The sequence below is a fragment of the Taurulus bubalis genome, assembly GCF_910589615.1.
Source record: "Taurulus bubalis genome assembly, chromosome: 13".
NCBI classification, from domain to species: Eukaryota; Metazoa; Chordata; class Actinopteri; order Perciformes; family Cottidae; genus Taurulus; species Taurulus bubalis.
In genome coordinates, this window is record NC_136601.1 from 5772351 (window position 1) to 5792094 (window position 19744).

Sequence of the window (19744 nt, forward strand, 5' to 3'; positions counted from 1 at the left end):
ATTTCACAGGCAAACATAAAAAAGAACAAAGGATGCAGCTCCACGCACATTTCTACATGAATATATATTTATAAACACATATGAATAAATCCAAACGTGATCTGTAAACTTCAAGTAGACTACAGATCGGAACTAACAGGAAGTCATTTTTTTCTGTGACTTCCTGTGCATACTTTGAAGGCAGCTGAAACTTGACCGCAGTTTTTTGTCAACGCCTCCTACTGCCGCCTGCTTTCGTCTGAATTTCAGGCGAGGCGCAGCTCTTTCGTACGAGCTTAATGTAAACTAAATTTCAAATGTGAATTTTATTTTGCATGACCGGAAGTTGTGTGGAAGAGCACATTCGCACGCGAACGATTAACTACGCATTAATGCTATAATATGCTGTGCAAGGGACATTTAGGGGGAAGTTTCTGTATTCAGTTTGCTCTCGTCTTTCTCAGTTTACAAGCCAAACAAAACGATGATTCAGTAATTCATCATCTCGTCTCGTCACAATACCAAATGCATTCTCGAACCAACAGAACAGTTTTATTTTGAAAGGTTTACCACCGGAAGTGATTGAGCCCACTCTTGGTCCAACCTGCTCCGGTAGTAACGTTACGCCGGCCGGGATTAGCTAGGTTAGCCCGAAAACAAGTGTCTGAAATCGCCCTGTCCTTAAACATGTCTCACCCAATACCCACGGACAAGCCTTCAAACCCCGAGAACCCTCGCGTCTTCTTCGACGTGGACATTGGCGGAGAAAAAGGTCGGGACGGTTTTTTATTTCGTATTTTAATGTCAAGTTGTAAAAAGGGGTGCCAGTTTAACCGTTAACGTTAGCCCCTTATTAGCTTAGCATAATTATTGGCTCGTAATGGTGACTTGTAGAAAGTGGGTAATTCACGCGAGCAGCAGCCAGAGGAGTTAACGGTACACTTTACCAACATAATAAATAAAAAAGCCCGTCTGTTTAAAAAAAAACAACGCGAGTAGCTCGCGGGTGTTTAACGTGAGCTAGCTTTGCTGTTAGTGAGGAAAAACGGCGAAAGAGCGCGTGAGAGTGCATTTAACACCACGTGCGGTTGTGTTGTCTACAATGACTTGTTAATTTAGCTTTCTGTCACGCCGTTATAAGACAGCGTCCATAACCACTGCGGTTAGTGATGGTGAATGTATTGTGGCGGTAGAAGCGTGAAATGAATGGCTTATTAACGGTTTAACCGGCTGCAGCTAATGAATTACAAACAACACAAAGACATGTTTTACTGTAGCTCGACGAGGCCTATTTTAAAGGCTGCTTGAGTACCTCAGTATCCTGCTCAATATTCTAGTAAATATACCAGTAATGTAACCAATATGTTCTTATAAACCAATAAGTTGCTCCTGACTCTACTGTAGGTTCTCAGAATATTTCACTAAACCTCTACAGTAAAGTTACACTCACTTTTTATCTGACTTTTTTCTTTCTTCCTTTTACTTTCCGCAGCTGGCCGGATAGTTCTGGAGCTGTTTGCTGACATCACCCCCAAAACTGCTGAAAACTTCCGTGCCCTCTGCACCGGAGAGAAAGGCACTGGAAAATCGACTGGGAAACCGCTGCACTTCAAAGGATGCCCCTTCCACAGAAGTAAATGGCCCCCATCTGCATTAGAAAGTGCCATTTTAGTTTGAAAGGGCAACTTAAAGTCTTAGTACACACACGTGTAGAATAGGCTATTTGGGGAATCGCTTACTTACTTGCTGAAATCCTTTTTTGAAAAACAAATATCTTTAAGGTTCAACAAAATCCATAACAAGTAAAACTGCATACATGGTCACATTTTATAAAGGCTTACTGGGATCAAATACAACACTAAAGTGGATATTTTAACCGACAGGTAGATGATGAATATTGCAACATTAAAAGTGATTTATTAATGTTTTTAATCAATCATTAGCCAGTATAGTAAGCAAAAATGAGGAAGATTCAGTCTGGTTTATCTGTAATGCAATTCAGCTTTAAATTCTTTTTCTTTTTGGCAGTCATCAAGAAGTTTATGATCCAAGGAGGTGACTTCTCCAACCACAATGGCACTGGGGGTGAGAGCATCTATGGGGAGAAGTTTGAGGATGAGAACTTCCACTACAAGGTAAAGTATCTTAGAATAAGGGTATTCAACAGCGTCCCTTTAGAGAGAATTTCCTCACACGAAGGTCCAGAACGTCACAATAATGTAGAACTTGCGCTCTGAGGTGTGTCCGTGTGTTGAAATAACTTATCTGACTCGCGTACTCCTCCAACTACTCTGTTTCTCAAACCGTCTGCCCCGTGTGTGTAAACCTAACTCCAGTCGGGAAGCTTATCGGAATACACACATTTGATTGGCTGTGAGATGATTTACAACACATGTAATTGGGCTGTGTTTCCTGGACCGCCGAATGAGTGCCTTCAAGGCTAGAAAGAGCTGCAACCGGTTGAAATTGAAGCGCACCGTCGAAATGTAATATTTCTCAATTATTAGGTCCGGATACACTGGCGTCTGTGTTCGGATCCGCACCCCCATCTGCCTATTAGTGACCTCTCTCTTAACAGGTCTACACTATTGCCAAGCTTCTCCAGCACTGTCGTTATTTTTCGCTATTTCAAGGAGACCACAGGATTCTTGACTTTAAAAATACAGCAGTTGACACATTTCTCCAGGATGTCCCAGTGATTTATTTTTCGGTGGAGTAATTCTTGAATCTTTATGGAATTATCTCCGCTTCTTTCTGTGTGTTGTGATCGTTTGTACGTCGTTAGAAACTTTATAGAGACTGCGGTGAAGTAATCAAACGTTCCTATCTCTACGTTAGTTTCTTGTTTCTATGTGTCCGTGGTTATAATGTGTTTCCTTCTCCATGTAGCACGACAAAATGGGTCTGCTCAGCATGGCCAACGCCGGGCCAAACACCAATGGCTCACAGTTCTTCATCACTACTGTCCCCACTCCGCACTTAGATGGCAAGCATGTAGTCTTTGGACAAGTGTTGAAAGGGATGGGAGTCATAAAAATGCTGGAGGCCATTGACACCAACGAGGACGTCCCTGTAAAGGTAATTTTTTTGCAGTTAAATAATGCGCTATGAAAAGAATAAAACAACCCTTAATAATACATGTTGTACCGCTATGTGTTACTTCCAGATGTTCTATCCAGATTTTTGTCATTGTTGCATTTTTCTGTCTAAAACGTGTGCCAATGTCCACCCTTTGCAGCCGTGCTCCATCGCAGACTGCGGCGAGCATAAGGACGAGGACGGCTGTGGCGCCGGACCGAGCGACGGTTCAGGGGACGCACACCCAGACTTCCCAGAGGACTCCGATGTCGACTTTAAAGATGTAAGTATTGGTGGGCAGACATGTGGGCCTCAGTCAGACAAATTGTTTTCGAAAACTTGCCCATTTCTGGTCTTCTCCGAAACCAGATGAGAAGATCAAGATCGAGATCCAGGATGTGTTAAGCATAGCAAACACTGGAAACATAGGAACACTACTGCTAAACAAATTCAAGGGCTTGTCACCAAAATGAGGGATGACACAGTGTCTGCATGTAGAGTGTGCTCCGTTTCGATTTTACTTTAGCAATAAAGTGGTTGAGATGGTCGGATTAAACGTTTTGTTTGCAGCCTGTCTGATTCAGTTTCTTGCCTTTTTTGCTTTCAGGTTGACAAAGTTCTGTCTGTTGCTGAGGATGTGAAGAATGTTGGAAACAGTCTGTTTAAGAATCAGGACTGGAAGGCTGCAGTCAGCAAATATAGCAAAGCCCTCAGGTAAGTGTGTGTTGCTTGGTTAGTCTTCATTTTATTACAAAAGTGAATTTGACAAGCACATGTTCAGTCAAAGGAAATCCTCAGATAATCTACATACATTTTGTAAATATGATAAAAGTTATGAAGTTTATTCTCAGGGCAGTTCATAAAGATTTCCTGCTCAAAAATAACAACTGGCAAAAATAAGACTGACCAGCTTTAATGAAATGCGTATCTTAATTCTATATTTTGCGTATGGTTAGGAATCTCATAAAGACCAGAACAAACAAAACGTTGAACCTAAAACACAGCGTCAAGGTAAACAAGATAATAGATAGCAATTCAACAATTTGCTCATGCACCATTATGCCGCTACGTTTACGTCACACAATTTCCCTCTTGCAGTATGTCGGTATATGTAGCAGCAGGACGAGGTGTGTGTTTGGGATCGAGTCAAAACGAACTACAGTATCTAGTTATCTAGTTATGCTTAATGAAGTGTGCCTCTCAGTTGGAAGATACATTTGGATGCAAAAGAGACAGAGTTTGTGAATAGGCAACAAACTGCTCTTAGTCTATCACCAACAATGAGCATGATTTTCTTTTTTTTATTTAATTGGAAAAACCAATGTATCTCTGCAGGTACTTGGAGGTGAGTGGAGAGCTGCTGGAGGAGGCGGCGCAGCAGAAGCTGGAGCCCACAGCCCTCAGCTGCTTCCTCAACACAGCAGCATGTAACCTGAAGATGCAGCTGTGGCAGGACGCTCTGGAAAGCTGCAATGAGGTACGTTTGTTAGTGAGGGGGAGGGGTGTTATGTGTCGGACTATTTCTTCAAGCAAATATCCCAGAAAGTTACATTTATACATTTTAAGTTGCTGGTAGTTTATGTTATATCTCATACGTACATTTATTATCTATAAAAGTGGACATCATTTTATTTCTGGCAATGTATCATAAATTATTGGTTCCTACCTATTAAATGTTAAATATAAGGACTGCTAAAAAATAGTCACAAATGAATATTGCCAACTGTAATAAAACTTAATTTCTGATGTGTATTTCTGTCACAATTCTGTTTACAGGCTCTAGAGCTGAACCAAGAGAATACTAAGGCACTTTTCCGGAGGGCCCAGGCCTGGCAGGGGTTAAAGGAAAACGGCAAAGCCATGGTAACATTCAATTTATTTAAATTTAATTTGTTTTGTATAGCCCAAAATATTTTAGGAGGGCTTTACATCCTTCGTCCCGTGACCCTTACATCAGCACAGGAACAACTTTTAACAGAAAGAAAACATGAAGAAACCTTTGGGAGAGCAACCGAGGAAGACAATATGTCATGTGTACAGAATGAGCAACATGACAGATTTACGACACATTCAATGCATATGACTGAAATTATTCATGTAATGAGAGTAGGCATGATTAAAAAAAGTTGCAACCACCAAAAATAACAGCAACAGTGGATAGAATTATAATAATAGAAGCAGTAATGATATTGGTGATGCTAGTTACAATGCAACAAATAATAATGATGATAATAGCAGGTGGTGTCGGGCAGGACCGGGGTCCATATGAAACCACGATCCATGTCTCTGAGGAGAGAAAGCACAATGATGGGACATTAATTACAGAAAGAGATGGAGGATAGAGGAGCTCAATATCTACACAAGCACCTCTTAGCTATGCATGAGATACTGTGCAGCACAGCAATTTAAAAACATACATATTTTATTGTCTGTATCTACAGATTATCTGGTTCTCCACAGCGTTGTTAGCACCACAGGACTCGATAGTTCAGATGTAGGACAAACCGATAAAGTAGTCAAGCAGCTGATTTGTTTTTGTACAGACGCATTCGTCGTATTCAGTATTTGCAGCGTTCTGAAGTCCGCCTGACTCACCGAACGGTTTTCTGCACCTTTCAGATTGATCTGAAGAAAGCTCATGGAATAGCTCCAGAAGACAAAGGTGAGGACATTTTCTCTTGGAACATATTCCCCCCGTTTAACATCGCATGCATATTCACATGTATTATTCACTTGATTGAGTTAATATGCAGGCTCATGAAGAGAAATGATCCATGGCTGCAGGAAAACATCCTGTTGTTTCTGTTTGTTGTTGCTCCTAATTTAACAATTAGTGGGGAATGAGTAATTGTGTTCTGTATGAGGCAGCCAAAAAAAAAAGATGTAATCAACCTATAAAGTTATTAGTTTTAAGTTTCCGTCAATTTATTTTTTTAAACGTGACACTGATCTGAGTGACTCGTGACAAAATGATTCGTAACTCTTGTATTCGATCACGTTGCAAATCCAGAGCGCTTCTCTGCATTTTGATCCTCCCGTATTATTTAGTTATTTTAGGCAGCGGTTGGTTGGCTGCTGACTCGGCGATTAGAGCCGTCACTGCCTATTAAGCTAACCCAGAGTGTTTTCCTTTCGACAGCCATCGGCAACGAGCTGAAGCGGGTCCAGCTGAAAATCCAGGAGGAGAAGGAGAAAGAGAAGAAAATCTATGCCAAAATGTTCGCGTGAGCGTCTCGCCCAACGGTGCAATGATATTCCTGTTTGTAACGTTTGTCTATGTTTGAAGTCATCTCCGCGTGGGGAAGTCTGTAACCAGGTGAAAGTGTGAACAGCATTTTTCAGTCTGCAGGTCCGTTCATGTTTTCAAGCAGGGCTCAGCCCTCACTGTGTTGTTTTTAAGGGAATAACTGTTGTAAGCTTTGACCGGTCTTTATTCGGACACGCGTCGTCACTGTAATGAATATTTTTGAGTGTTGGTCTGATCATGCATGGCTGACTCCACTGCTCCACACCGGTCCTCGCTCTGGGGTTTAAGTAGTTCAGCAAAGCAAAAACGCTGTCTGTCTTATTGTTTAATTGTTGGGGTTTTGATACCACGCCCTCGGCCACATACAACACATTCATCTGTTTTTATTTATGTTTTTTTACAGAGATCACAAAAACAAGGTGTAAACCTTCAGGAGTTCTTTGTTCATTACCTTGATGTTATCATCTAATGATTTAATGTACAATACTGTGTGGATGAAATGCTGTCCAATCATACCTGGAATAAATGCTGATATAAACGTTAATTTGAGAACTGCTCGTTCTTTTACAGAAAGATCTTGAAGAAAATATATTAACTGTTACAGTTGATTATGAACTTCTTCAAACAAAAAAATGGAAGCCACTTTATTTTGAAACTATGGCCATATATTGTGGATTTTACAGCAGTGATGCAAAAAAACTGACCTAGCTTCATTCTTATATGGTCCTGTATCTCGCAAGAGTTTCATAAACTAGCCACTGATCAAACTTAATACATTTATTAAGATGTAAATGCATATACATTTTTAATATCCTTGTTTTGGAGATTTTATTGTTCATACTCTCAAACCGCTATATAGTTATTTCCATAACTGGCAAGTGCTGCGACCCTGAATGCACGATGCGTTACAGTTCTCTTTCTAGACACAATGTTCACAATCCGTTGTAGGCCGGTCCGCCGCCGCCTTCGGGCACGACCCAGTTGATGTTCTGGCTCGGGTCCTTGATGTCGCAGGTCTTGCAGTGGACGCAGTTCTGAGCGTTTATCTGCAACCTCATCCCGTCTCCCGTTTCCAGGGGAACGTACTCGTACACACCTGGGAGAAAACAAGACGCGTTGAAACATTTGTTTTCTGATCATTATTTTTATACGAAGACGAACAGGTAACATTACATTGTGACCCAGTAGGAAGGAAACAAGTCACCCCCACTGGTTGTTGACCGACACCAATGATAAACTGGGCCCTATTTCTCGTACCTGGCTTACTGAGTTAGCGGGCTAATTGTCAGGATAAGATGACGTAGGTCAGGCGTTCTCGGTTTCTCGAAGCAAGCTTAGATTAATCACCATAGCAACACATCCAAAAATTTAAACCTGCTCCCGGGCAGGCTTACTGAACTTCACTGGATAAGCTGGACACTCCCACCGGACAAAAAGCAGCTCACTTCCTCATTGATGAAGGAGCGATATTAGTTATATTAGTTTTATAGGGAGAGAGTTCTTCCAGATCGCCAGGATCCATGCTTTACCTCATCATGACTTCCTGTACGCGGCGATATAGATTTTGCCGGCAAGAAATAATTTATTTACGAGAGCTTCTCGAGCCGCGGACATTGATCACCACAGGCGCAGCTGATCGCCCGTTTCAGACACAGACTGTCAGCCGCTGCATGCCGCTGTTCTTAAGTTTATTTAGCTCTTAAGAAACTTATGGATGTGTTAAAGCACTCATAATTATATGACAGTGCTATTAGTACACCATACATATCATTATTGTAGAACATGATTAAGGTGATCGTGATGAGAATACAGAGAATCACACATAATTTATTTTCACTGCTTCAATTGATTGAATTTCTGATTATGAATAATGCATACATACATACTGATCCGCCCATACACATATTCAAACTCATATCCACATATATAGTACATGATTCATACATGCATACAGTACATATATCCTCATGAGTATATACTTATTCGTAAATATAATCTGATTGATTTGGGTGATGAAGCACTTCAAATTAGCCGATACATTTTCTCAACACTGACGCATTTAACTTGTCTGATATATTTGTGACGCTTATGTCTCGCAGCGGGGCAGGTGTTAAAGTTGCGTTCACGGCAACAATGTTGCAAAAACGTTGGAATATTCGCAACGCGTTTGCTGTGAATGACTACGGTCTTGACTTCCTCATATGCCTTCATGATCATCTCCTGCTTCTCATTAGAGAAATAAAAAGAGGTTCCTCTGAGTTTATTTGCCATTGTACTGTTAGAACATCGTGGTGTCAGTGCTCCATTATTATCCCTTCTGAAGAGGAGCGCGCGCATTTATCCAGATGACTGACGTCTGGCTAGAATTAACGAGACCGTTTCAGCGCGGATCAGCCGTGAAGAAACCCAGATAGCCTGATGTCAATCATCTCGCTAATTTAAACTGGAGATTAGGACATTTGCTTGACTTTGTTTAGCCAGGTACGAAGAATACCCCCCTGGTCCGGCACCAACAGCTCCTGACCTAACTTAAGCAATGACAACTTGCCAGTTGCTTGAACAATGTTGCTGCTAAAAGAGACTGATACACATCGTCTCTACATTTTTGTACAGGAGTGCGTACTTGTGTAGAAAACACTCCCTCAGTGGCTTAAAAGGGGAGATATTACATGAAAGGTATCATGATGCATGAGATTTGTTTTGTACTTTATTGCCCATTAGAGTATTGTATAATATTTATAAATAAAATGGTGAGTCTTTTGTAGCCAGGAGGCTCAGTCAAATAGGGCTATTTTATTGCCTTATTCTCATGCGATTTGCAGGTGAAAATAGCCGTTATTTATCAGCTAGTGGAGGTGACAAGTTGTACAAGATCTTGTGGCTACACAGGATTTCATGGTGGAAGTTGTACAAAAGTTATTGCCCGCCACACAGATCGGTCGTGTTGGAGACGTTCTTTAAAATAGAAATTCTATAACTGAGGCCGGCTGGATGATGTATCCAGAGTTCAGATGATGCAAACGGGTTCAGGGCCGACCTGCATGCACCACCGTGAACATTGCCTGCCGACAACGCCGAGCCCCATAACCAATTGTAAAGTGAAATAAACCTTCCTAACCCAAGGCTGCAGGGAGCACAGAACCTTCAAGTCATTGCCGTCCTCCTTTGTCTAATCTCTGTGGGCCACAAACACCGCCTCGCTGCTTTTAGTCCTCGTTAGAAACATTCAAAGTTACCTCAGAATTCAAACTGAAGCCAGATGGAAAACGTTTATTTGTCTTTGTCTGGAGACCTTGTGCTTTTGATTTTTTTTTTTTTATATTTTAAAGACAAATCTAGATGGCCGTGACATTTTTTTAATCCAAGTCCAGCACGTTCCCATCAGGATGTTTGTTGTTTATTCAACCATCATCTCCAAATCAACCTGCAGGCAGCTTTGCTTTGGGTGACAACATCGGATTTATCTCAAAGCACAGTTTCCCTCATGAATAAACCATTTAAGTCTCTTATATTTTAAGTCCAAATAAAAGTGAGCATTGGCGGCATTTCTCTGTTTCACACGATAGTCCAGAACCAAACTTTATAAATTTCCTGTTGGTCAGACAAAAAGAAGCTGCGTGAAGATTTGATTTTGAGCTTTTGGAAATGGTGACGAGCATTTTGCTGAACAGACCAAACAATTCTTTGGAAAAATAATTGACAATGAAAAGTATGTACAACAACAATATTAAGGGTCATTTATATTACAGGGATACATTTAGGGCTGAAACTAATGATATTGTCGATTAATCTGCTGATAATTCTTTTGTAATCAAATTATAAGTCAGTACTTTTAAATCTGTTGAGTTTTTAATGCAAACAATAGGCTTTGTGGTTATTTCATATACGCCATTTATTTATTGAAAGACCAGAAAACATTCTATATCGAGACATGAAATGACCCATATGTAGAAAGAAGATTTTGGCCATATTCTAGACTCTAAAAGCATCAAACGCATTGTGGTTCCTATAGTGCAGATTGACATGATGTAACATTAATATTAGTTACCTGCGGGGCAGAAGCGCTGCTCAGGTCCGTCGTATATGGCGAGGTTCCTCTGGACCGGGACGCTGTCGTCCTTGAGCGTCAGGTGGGCGGGCTGGTCCCCCTCGTGGTTGGTGCCGCTCAGGGCCACAGAGGACAGCAGGTCGAAGCTCAGCTTGCCGTCGGGCTTCGGGTATTCGATCGGTGTGCACTCTTTGGCCGGTTTCAGCTGGTCTGCATCGCGGCCTGACACAGATCGAGCACAGACGGTTACGAAATGTTGTTTTTTTATTTCTCTCTCCCTGCTGAGATATAACGCGACCTCGTACTTCCCCGAAGAAAAGAATAAACCCTGGCATTGTGAATTGAAATAGAAAAATTACACTGGGCATGTAACGTTCTTCATACAATCAGCAAAGGTCGCCCCACTTAGGTAAAATTTTGTTTTTTTTGCAATGATATGGACAATATTTAATATCACATTTCAGGATGAAAAAAAACAAACATCTTCCAACATCTGCTGCTCATTTCACTGCCGCTTATTACACTTCATCTATAGGAGATTTAGTATTTAGTCAAATGTACTTGTTGGTTATTATCTTCATTTAGTCAAACACATCCCGTTATTTTGTAGTAAAGTATTCATTGACTAAAAGACTCGTCATTTTAGTTGTATTTTAGTGAAAGAAAACCTTCAATATTTTAGTATACTCAATGAAAACTGTTGACATTTTTAGATCAGATCGAACATTTCAGCTAAAAACCTTGTTTCTTTCTCCCCTGTGGTTTTCGTTATCAACTTTAACTTAAGTGTTTGAGCCATAATGTAGTTTTTTCTTTATTTGAGCCTCATCTAAAAACACTAGGTGAATACTCACATGCAGTTCTGACACCGAACACTAGGTGGAGCATAAATGTAGGAAGTGCATTTAGCGAAGCTCCAGGTGAAGAGGATGAGGTGTGTGCGCAACAGGAAGTAGTCCTGATATGACACTGCTCCATTAAAAAGGAAACATTTGAAAAAAAAGGAGTCTCTCTGTTTTTTTGTTAAAAAAAACAAACATTTAAGCTTCGTCTCTTTGGTCAACAATATTGCAATCTAGTTAGTTGCATTCAATGACGTAGTTGCCGTCCCGTCATGGTTTTTGTTCACGAAATGAACGCTGCTTTGTCTCCAGTCAATCTCCCTTTGCTCCGAGTGTCCGGCTGCACCATCAGACAGATCAAGAGAGAGATCGGCCAAATAATACAGATTGAAACAAATACTGGAGTTGACCACGGGGTTTTGGGTGATGCTCACCACAGTGTTTGAGTGTCCACGGCTCTTTCCCTCTGAAGATCCAGTAGAAGACTCCGGTGTAGGCCATGCCACCGTACAGGCCAAAGTAATTGTGGAAGGACGGCCGAATGTTTCTTACGGCGTGAAGCTCTTTCCACACCCACGAATTCTTCAAAGTCTCAGCGTACTCGGGTGTATGGAGGCCTGGGAGGATTTAAAACAATAATGTATTGAAGGATTGCAATTTCATTTCTGCTCTGCTGTTGTCATGTTTCCTTTATCTGCACATTTATAGCACAAAGCCTTGACAAATCGTCTCAAAATACATTTATAAAAGACAGTTTTCCTTGAATACAGAGGTTCATATTTTCCATTGGCAGAAATACGCCCTGGAAAAGCATTTCACAGGTAAGTGGACTTTCATAATCCACTAGGACAGTTTGTGGTAAAACTCATTTTCTCCTGTCATTTATTTTTAAGCAATTGAGCGGTGGCAGAAAAAAAAAAGAAGTAAAAAACAAACAACTAACCCTTTAAGAATCTAACATGTCAGATTCTCTTTTCCCAACACATAATTTGTATTTTAAAAGTCCATTCCTATTTTGTCTTTGTGCCACAGAGAATTGACAAAATTATTATAATGATTTAGTAAGTCACCACAATGCTAGAGAGATAGATCAAGTTATTTCATTATGAATGTTGACTCTTTTATAGACATTGCGGTTTATTTGAATGTTTTCTCAGGTTTATTGCCCGACCTTTGACAGCTGACAAAAGTTCCTCCCTGACATTCAACCCATAATGAGCCCGCCTCATTTAGTATCAATATTCCCACGAGGCGTTAACATAATTTCATCCACACCTTTTGTAGCACGGTTTCTGAATTTAACTAACCTTTACAAACTCTGACCTATGCGGGATCTGGAAGGAAATACAAGCAGCGACTGGTGCTACCGTCATGGCCGCCTACAGGTCTTAAATTCTTTACCTGCTGTCTCTGAATCCGGGCTCTCCGCTGTGACTTTGGGGAAAACGGCCTCAGCAGCCAGCATGCCGCTCTTCATCGCCGTGTGGGTGCCTTTGATCTTTGGGACGTTCATAAAACCAGGGCTGCAGCCTATCAGCAGCCCACCGGGGAAAGTCAGCTTTGGGATGGACTGGAGGAGGAGAGAGTTTATGGACATTTCATTTGTTTATTCTTTTACTTTGTTGCATTCGCAACTCACAGCAAAAAAGGCATTATTGTTTCCATAATTTCACTGGATACCATCGGCCACAAAGCAATTATTAAATGTGCAATCATGAAGCATATTATAAACTTTAAATTAAAAACATGTGGTTTGTGTTTATCAGCAAACAGATAGCATTTTCTTAGTTAATTCATTTTTTATGGAAATTGAATCTGAGAACTAAATGAGACTTTATTTATGTCCAGTCAAAAATGGCCTGCAGTCTTTTAAAGGTTGCAGTGGAGGCAGTTTGTTCAAGGTAGCCCAGACATCCTTCCCTCAAACCAGGTGGAATATATAATCCCTAAAGGCCGTTTCAGGTCAGCTACTGGGTCTCCTCCCAGTTGGACACATCGAGAAAAAACCTCCACTGAGAGGAACCCAGCGGCGACATCCTCAACTGACCTTTCAATGTGAATAAGCAGCGGCTGGGCTTCCTCGGATATTTATGTCATTTAAAAATACATGAATAGCTGTAAAGGTTTTTCTTTTTTTTTTTAATTGCTTCCTTTTTTCCCCTCATCAATAATTCTAATAATCACACTTTTTAAAACAATGACACCTCAATTGGTATTGGGTAAACTTTTATTAAGTATGAAACCGTCCAATATTACTTGGCTCAACATAAGAAAAGTAATAATAAAGCTCCAAATCTGCAATCTAATCTAAAATCTTTGCCCAATAAGAGTGATATTGCACATCCGAAGGATCAAAGAACGTCATCTAACCTTGTCTCAAAACTTTCTCTAATAAAATACAGAAGTAATAAAATGAGGCTGAGGACGCACCAAGAACCAACACACAGTGATATCAAACACATTCGGAACAATAAATAAACCAAACACACTGTAATGTATAAGTAGTAGTGAAAACATTTCAATAAATTGATGTCACTTGTTTCTGTTGTCATAATTCATTTAATCAAGAATAATCAAATGAATTATGATACCAAACGAGTATCTTTGTAGATAATGAATACATATGTGACGGATACCTGCAATCCTCCCTCGTTCAGTGCTCTGGCTCCATATGCAATCCTGCTGCCTCCCTCCAGCGTGGCGGCGACGAAGGGATGATGTTTCCAGCGCTGGAACTCCCTGAAGGGGCTCAGGTAAGGGTTGGTGTAGTCCAGACCAACCTGGAGAAGGAAAAACACTGCTAGTTCAAGCAAAGTTAATAAACAAAATGAAAAATAAAGTGGAAAAGGGGAGGGTGTTTGGTTATGTTCTAAAGCTGCTGTGGCTTAAAATAATTGTAATCCGAGTAGTTTTTCCATATTTTCTTTGTTGCATTTGTGACATCAATCTAGAAGAAGCTTTAGGCTCTCGGTATTGACACTACAAATTATGTATGGACTTGAATACTCAAACTATTTGACTGTGTTTGTTGGGGAGGCAACATTTTGACACAAAGATTTAAATTATTACTGCAAATGTATATCGGTTTCAAATATCAGTAATTGGTCTCCTTGATTACTACTAACCCGTATTGGCCCTACATTAATCATTTTGTAGTTAACAATTATTATTAATCAGAGGAAGCACAGAGAGGCTTTTCATGGCAGGAACTGGAGGACTGGTCAGGGTACTAAAACATGGCCGGGTACAAAGGTCTTTGAACAAAACCAGTATGACAAAGCTCATGAGGATCGAAAAAAGAAAAAAAAAAGCTTTTGAGCAACCGGCCCATGTGTGCAGAATGGCAGAGATATGAATAATAGATCAGTGGAGAATCTGAATTTACATAAATCTGATGCCTTTTCAAGTAAGGGTCAGTCAGCAGACCAATATGGAAATATTAGAAAAAGTCTAAGCACACAGGCATACAATCTACAATATATTCCCACAGTGAAACATTGAGTTATGTTTGTTTTTCCTCTGCAGGATGAATAACATATGGGGATAATGCAGACTGCCAACGGCTTTAGAGGCTCAAGCTGCAGTTTATTTACTGCCTGCATGACAATCAGCTGTCACGTCGGTTTATAGCGTGAACAGAAATGTACAAAAGCCACTCGCCACAAAGCCCAACGCCACCAGCGGCTCTCCCTCGTTCAGGTGATACAGGAAGGATCCTCCATATGTGCGTCTGTTCAGGGGCCAGCCCACAGAATGCTCCGCTCTGCCGGGCCGCCACTTCTTCTCGTCAATCGCCCACACCTAAAGAAACAGAGGGGACAAAAGGGATCAACTTAAATCCATTTATTTACTTTCCAGCTGACACAGACTATGTTTGGATTTGACATGAAGCGGTAAGCTTTGAACTAATTGTATTGATTGAAAACAAAACTGCATAGAACACTACTGCAACCACTTTTAACGATCACCTCACGATTGGATTTTACTCATTAGGAATGATCGGTCAAACGGAAATCCAATTTAAGCCACAAAAAAATGTATATAGATGCCTGTATGTATGCCTGCTTATATTTTGAGCATCTTTCTTTTAAAAGCATATTAATTATTTCAAACTCAGCGTAAATGAACGTCATGAACACATAAATATAAACACACTTAAGGACTTTTCCAGGCCTGGAAATAACCATTTTAAAATTCCATGACTTTTCCAGGTTTTCCATGACCGTAAGAGCCCTTTATTTACCTCCTTCAGGCCAATGGCGTAGGTCTGGGGTTCACAGTTCTCCCGCAGATTGAATTGCTTGTAAAGCTGCTTGGCCAAGTGGCCATGACAGCCCTCTCCAAACATCGTGACTTTAGCATGCAGCTCCATTCCTCTCTCAAAGACATCCTGAAGGAAGAGAGGAACGGTAATAGTAACAGTTAGAGTCGTATGATAACAGTCAATTATGTAGAGCAAAACAACATTTGGTGCCACCAGACAGAAAAGAAAAACAACCTGAATAAAAACATAAAATCCTACCCTCTGGAATGATGCACTAAAAATGACGTAACCATGACATCCTATTGATCATTGAGATCCTAAATCCTATTGACTTTGCGTTAAGGGAACCAGGAGTGAAAACAAAAGGCTAATTTCTGGGTTTTAGGAGTAATTCCTGAACCACTCTGGTGTAAAGAATGGCCTGTGTTTGTAATGTCCATTGAGCTATGAAGTGATGACAAACGGACTACAGCTGGACAGAATTATTCATTTATGTTTTCACTGCACAATACCTTCGGTGAGCCATCTTTGGCGATGCCCACATCATTGGTGGCAATTCCTTTTACACTTCCGTCTTCGTGAAACAAAACCTTGGCAAAAGTAATACAGAAAAAAGTTAACACTTAAAGCTGTAAACATATGTTGAATTAAAAATGATTGAAGAAGCACGTCACTGGATTATATCATGTTTTACTTGATAGACGCGCCAATAACAACTGATCCAATTAATTGATTAAGCAGTAAAAAAAAAAATGAAGAATGCATGTCTATAAATGACTTTTTAAATGCGTTTTGTCTAGCCCAGGATGAAATATTAGGCAGATGCATGATATCGAAAACAATATGGGAAAGTCAGTGAAGCAATATAGTCAAAAATGATATTGCTTTCAATTATATTGAATAAAGAAAGACAGAAATAAAAGGTTTAAACATCCATCAGTCTTGAATCATTAAACTCCAGTGGTGGAAGAGCTTGGAGTAAATATTTGGAGGTCAAATGGAACACTTTTAGGAAACAGTAATACGCCTACAAAATGATCTCACAGATTTTTAAATCAGACCAGTTTCATGGACAAATGAACTTCACTGCTATCAGTCAACCGACCCAACTACAGTCAATTATAAGAGAAAGACAAACAAGAAAAGAAATGTGTGTATTATATGTGAATGGTCATAACAGAGTTCTCACCTCAGCTGCAGCATAACCCGGGTACAGCTCCACTCCCAGCTCCTCGGCCTGCTCCCCCAGCCAGCGCACAAAGTTCCCCAGCCTCACGATGTAGTTACCATGGTTCCCCATAGGCAGACCTACAGAAAACAAAAAAAATAAAAAATTAAGAACAAACCACAAACTACAGTGCTAGTAAGTGGTAGGTTCCCCAACTTCTTGAGAAGATAGTTTTTTTTTTTTTGGTAACAAGTCTTTATTTTGTATTCTGGGTATAAATGCTCACGCTCGTCCACACAGGACTTAACTTGTCTTGCACTGAGATGTAGCGGCGCCCTTTTTCTTTGCCGTTTTTAAATCCTCATACTTTTCCTCCCAGTGGTAAATAACAGCAATATTTACAAATGTCATTCTAATCTCTGGTATCAATAACACACCCACTCTGCAGGGCAGAACCTGTTAACGCCTGTGCCTTTGTCCGATGGACGGAGTGGCGTACAAAGTGAGAGAGAAATAACACCATTTATTTTTATTCAAAGAGAATAAAATGTCTTTTACCTGGCAAAATGGGGACAGGGATTCTGTATTTCTCCGTTAAAATGCTGAACACATCTTCAGTCACTGGTGTGTTCAAAGGTGCCTGAGGTAAGAGCACAATGTGAGATTTTATTTGTGTATAAATACATGCATGTTCACATATACGCAGTGTAGGTGGAGAACAATGTTGATGAATAATCTATACTGTATTCCAGTGTAGAGCTGCAACAATTTATATATTAATTGATTAGTTGTCAACAATTGAAATTAATTAGCAACATTTTTGATAATTGGTTTGAGTTTTCAGAATAAAAAAAGTCGCCGATTCCAACTTGTTGGTTTATCTGCTCCTCTATGACAGTAAACTGCATACATATGTCTCTTGAGTTTGAGAAAAAAATACTTTTAAGGCTTTGGGAAACACTGATTTTTGACTAATTGTTGATATTTTAGAGATCAAGTCAGTTCCAGCCCTATTCCAGTGTTTAACGTACGTGTAACAACAACATGGAGCCCTGATGTAACCATCTCTTACGGTATAAAGATCAGATCTTTGTAAATACCAATCTATACACCAAGGCCACAAAAAAACGTTGAATAAGACGCTCACCCCTCGTTCCTTCCAGTCTGGAAAGAGTTCGTTAAGGGCAGTGGGCTCCAGACAGGCTCCTGACAGGGTGTGTGCTCCGATCTGAGAGGCCTTCTCCACAAGGCACACTCGCAGCTCCTTCTCGTGTTCATTGGCGAGCTGCTTCAGACGAATGGCTGCTGAAAGACCGGCAGGGCCCCCGCCTACGATCACCACATCTGCCTCATCGGCAAACCTCTCCATTTCGATCCCTGGGAGAGGACCGGAAGAAAGACGTATTGAGGAACGAAACCCGGCAGGATTAAGCAGGGTTCTGTTTGCAGTTGAGCCACCCAAACTAATGACAAACTATGTCAATTTCAAAGCTGAACTCAACAAGCACAGCTAAAGTTTTTCGGGTTCAGTCACATTTATTCTTTACAGGGTCAAATAGACTTAAACTCGTGCTCTGGATCAACTAGACCTTCCTGTCACTGCAAATCCACACTGACACTTTCTGTGGATATTCTACAAAATACCGTCGGACACAATTAAGAAATATTACAGGACATCAAAGGAAAGGTCCAATGCAGGGTTTATTTTCTGAATTATTGAATTTGTCAAGCACTTCTGCCACTTTTCTGTGTAAACAGAACATGGAATAAAGATCCAGAAAAGTGTCCAGAAGCTGTCTTAAGTGTGGCTACTTATTGGTAACAAATCATTCTAACTATAGTACAGTGTCTTACCTTCCCATCTTGAGTCTTTATCCCGGGAATGGATGGTGTAGTGTGTTGTGATGCGGGGTGTTGACACCGAAGAGCACGCCCGTCTGTTTAGTGTTGTGTACAGCGGAGGGCCAGCATGCTCTCCCTGTGCCGTCTTCAGTGCCCTGATGCACCTGTGGGCTGAGGGAGAGAACAGATTACCAGTCAAGACCAGCTGAAACTGGTGGCTGTTTACTGTCTAGATAGTGGGCACACTGGTTTAGTTTAGTCTGATCTGGTTCCCATATTACATACATTGAAGTGATGTCAAATGAGTTTAAAGCATTACAAGTTGTTGCATGTGGCACAATGCACAAAGGGTTCTTCTGAACACACAACACCTCCACAGTAAAAAGCTATACAGGTGTGCTCCACTAGTGTGGCGACAATGCCAAGCAGCTGTCATAACAAGTAGCACCGTGCTAGCTAACAGAGTTATGGAAGACCACAGCTAAGCTAAACTCAAAGTGCAAGGCTGCCACTAAACGTCATTCTTAGAAGGCGAAATACTTTAACTTTCGCTATAAATACAACTCAACAACGCCAGTACTTTCCCCAAAACGTGTGAATCGGTTTTATGGCGAAAAATGAGGACAAGGACGTTGTTCAAGTGACCTGAATATTGGTTCAACTTTCACCTACATGTTAGCTTGATGCTAACATAAATAGGCACACTGTACTATTTTGGCTAATGACAAACGCGGGCAACTGTGGAAAAGCCTTGAAACAAACTTGTGCATGAAGAAGAACATATGTTAGGACGACTACACTGTCGGTAAAAACAAGTTATGAAGGTTAGCTTTGTTGAAGTCTAGTACAGCAGCCTCGACTTATGCTAGCTGGCTTACCTTTACTCGAGTATCTGCTCGCTGGAAACATTATTATTTTCTTTCACTGGACTCCAGAAGTCGTTTCTCTTTATTATTAATCAGCCGAAGAGACGTTGAGGTGTCCCCGCTTCACTGCTCGTGGACAGCTCGTGTTACCCTGCTGGAAAAACTAACGTGGAGCCAAGATACCTTACAAAATACGTCTCATAACACAGACGTTGGAGAGCGTCACAAGCTGCGCCGCTGCGGCTGCTGCGCCCGGTGGTAACTGCGCACACGCAGATTTGTATGTTCACTGACTGTCAGGGGTTTGTGGTTCATCTGAGTTTAATTACCTTTTGATGGAGTGGGGACGTTGTCTCGCCCAGAGATTATAGACGTATAGGGCTCATGCTACCTACATTATATATATATAT

At 40.8% G+C, this 19744-nt stretch overlaps 2 protein-coding genes across 2 annotated transcripts; one reads left to right on the forward strand and one right to left on the reverse strand.

Moving 5' to 3' along the window:
* The first annotated feature begins 620 nt into the window (after positions 1-620).
* On the forward strand, positions 621-6330 carry ppid (peptidylprolyl isomerase D). Its single transcript, XM_079228724.1, has 10 exons — positions 621-751; positions 1472-1612; positions 2008-2114; positions 2869-3057; positions 3218-3340; positions 3665-3771; positions 4393-4534; positions 4834-4920; positions 5677-5719; positions 6197-6330. The coding sequence occupies exons 1-10, from the start codon at positions 667-669 to the stop codon at positions 6283-6285; spliced, it is 1113 nt and encodes a 370-aa protein (XP_079084850.1). The 5' UTR covers positions 621-666; the 3' UTR covers positions 6286-6330.
* Positions 6331-7213: 883 nt separating this feature from the next.
* etfdh (electron transfer flavoprotein dehydrogenase) lies at positions 7214-19456 on the reverse strand. Its single transcript, XM_079228723.1, has 13 exons — positions 19347-19456; positions 18481-18639; positions 17774-18003; positions 17185-17266; positions 16648-16766; positions 15971-16048; positions 15438-15584; positions 14855-14995; positions 13831-13974; positions 12596-12764; positions 11629-11811; positions 10353-10574; positions 7214-7400 (listed from the first exon to the last, which is right to left on the reverse strand). Exons 1-13 carry the CDS (start codon positions 19375-19377, stop codon positions 7237-7239), a joined length of 1869 nt encoding a protein of 622 aa, XP_079084849.1. The 5' UTR covers positions 19378-19456; the 3' UTR covers positions 7214-7236.
* Between the last annotated feature and the right edge of the window lie 288 nt (positions 19457-19744).

What these genes read in the sequence shown, in the direction of transcription:
- etfdh (XM_079228723.1), bottom strand. Translation starts at nt 19,377, where the DNA reads ATGTTTCCAGCGAGCAGATACTCGAGTAAAG. An exon ending in GAGCAGATACTCGAGTAAAG is followed by an intron (nt 18,640 to 19,346) that starts GTAAGCCAGCTA and finishes TCTCTCCCTCAG; the next exon opens with CCCACAGGTGCATCAGGGCA. An exon ending in TGGTGGCGTTGGGCTTTGTG is followed by an intron (nt 13,975 to 14,854) that starts GCGAGTGGCTTT and finishes TTCCTTCTCCAG; the next exon opens with GTTGGTCTGGACTACACCAA.
- ppid (XM_079228724.1), top strand. Translation starts at nt 667, where the DNA reads ATGTCTCACCCAATACCCACGGACAAGCCTTCAAACCCCGAGAACCCT. An exon ending in AGGATGCCCCTTCCACAGAA is followed by an intron (nt 1,613 to 2,007) that starts GTAAATGGCCCC and finishes TCTTTTTGGCAG; the next exon opens with TCATCAAGAAGTTTATGATC. An exon ending in AAATATAGCAAAGCCCTCAG is followed by an intron (nt 3,772 to 4,392) that starts GTAAGTGTGTGT and finishes GTATCTCTGCAG; the next exon opens with GTACTTGGAGGTGAGTGGAG.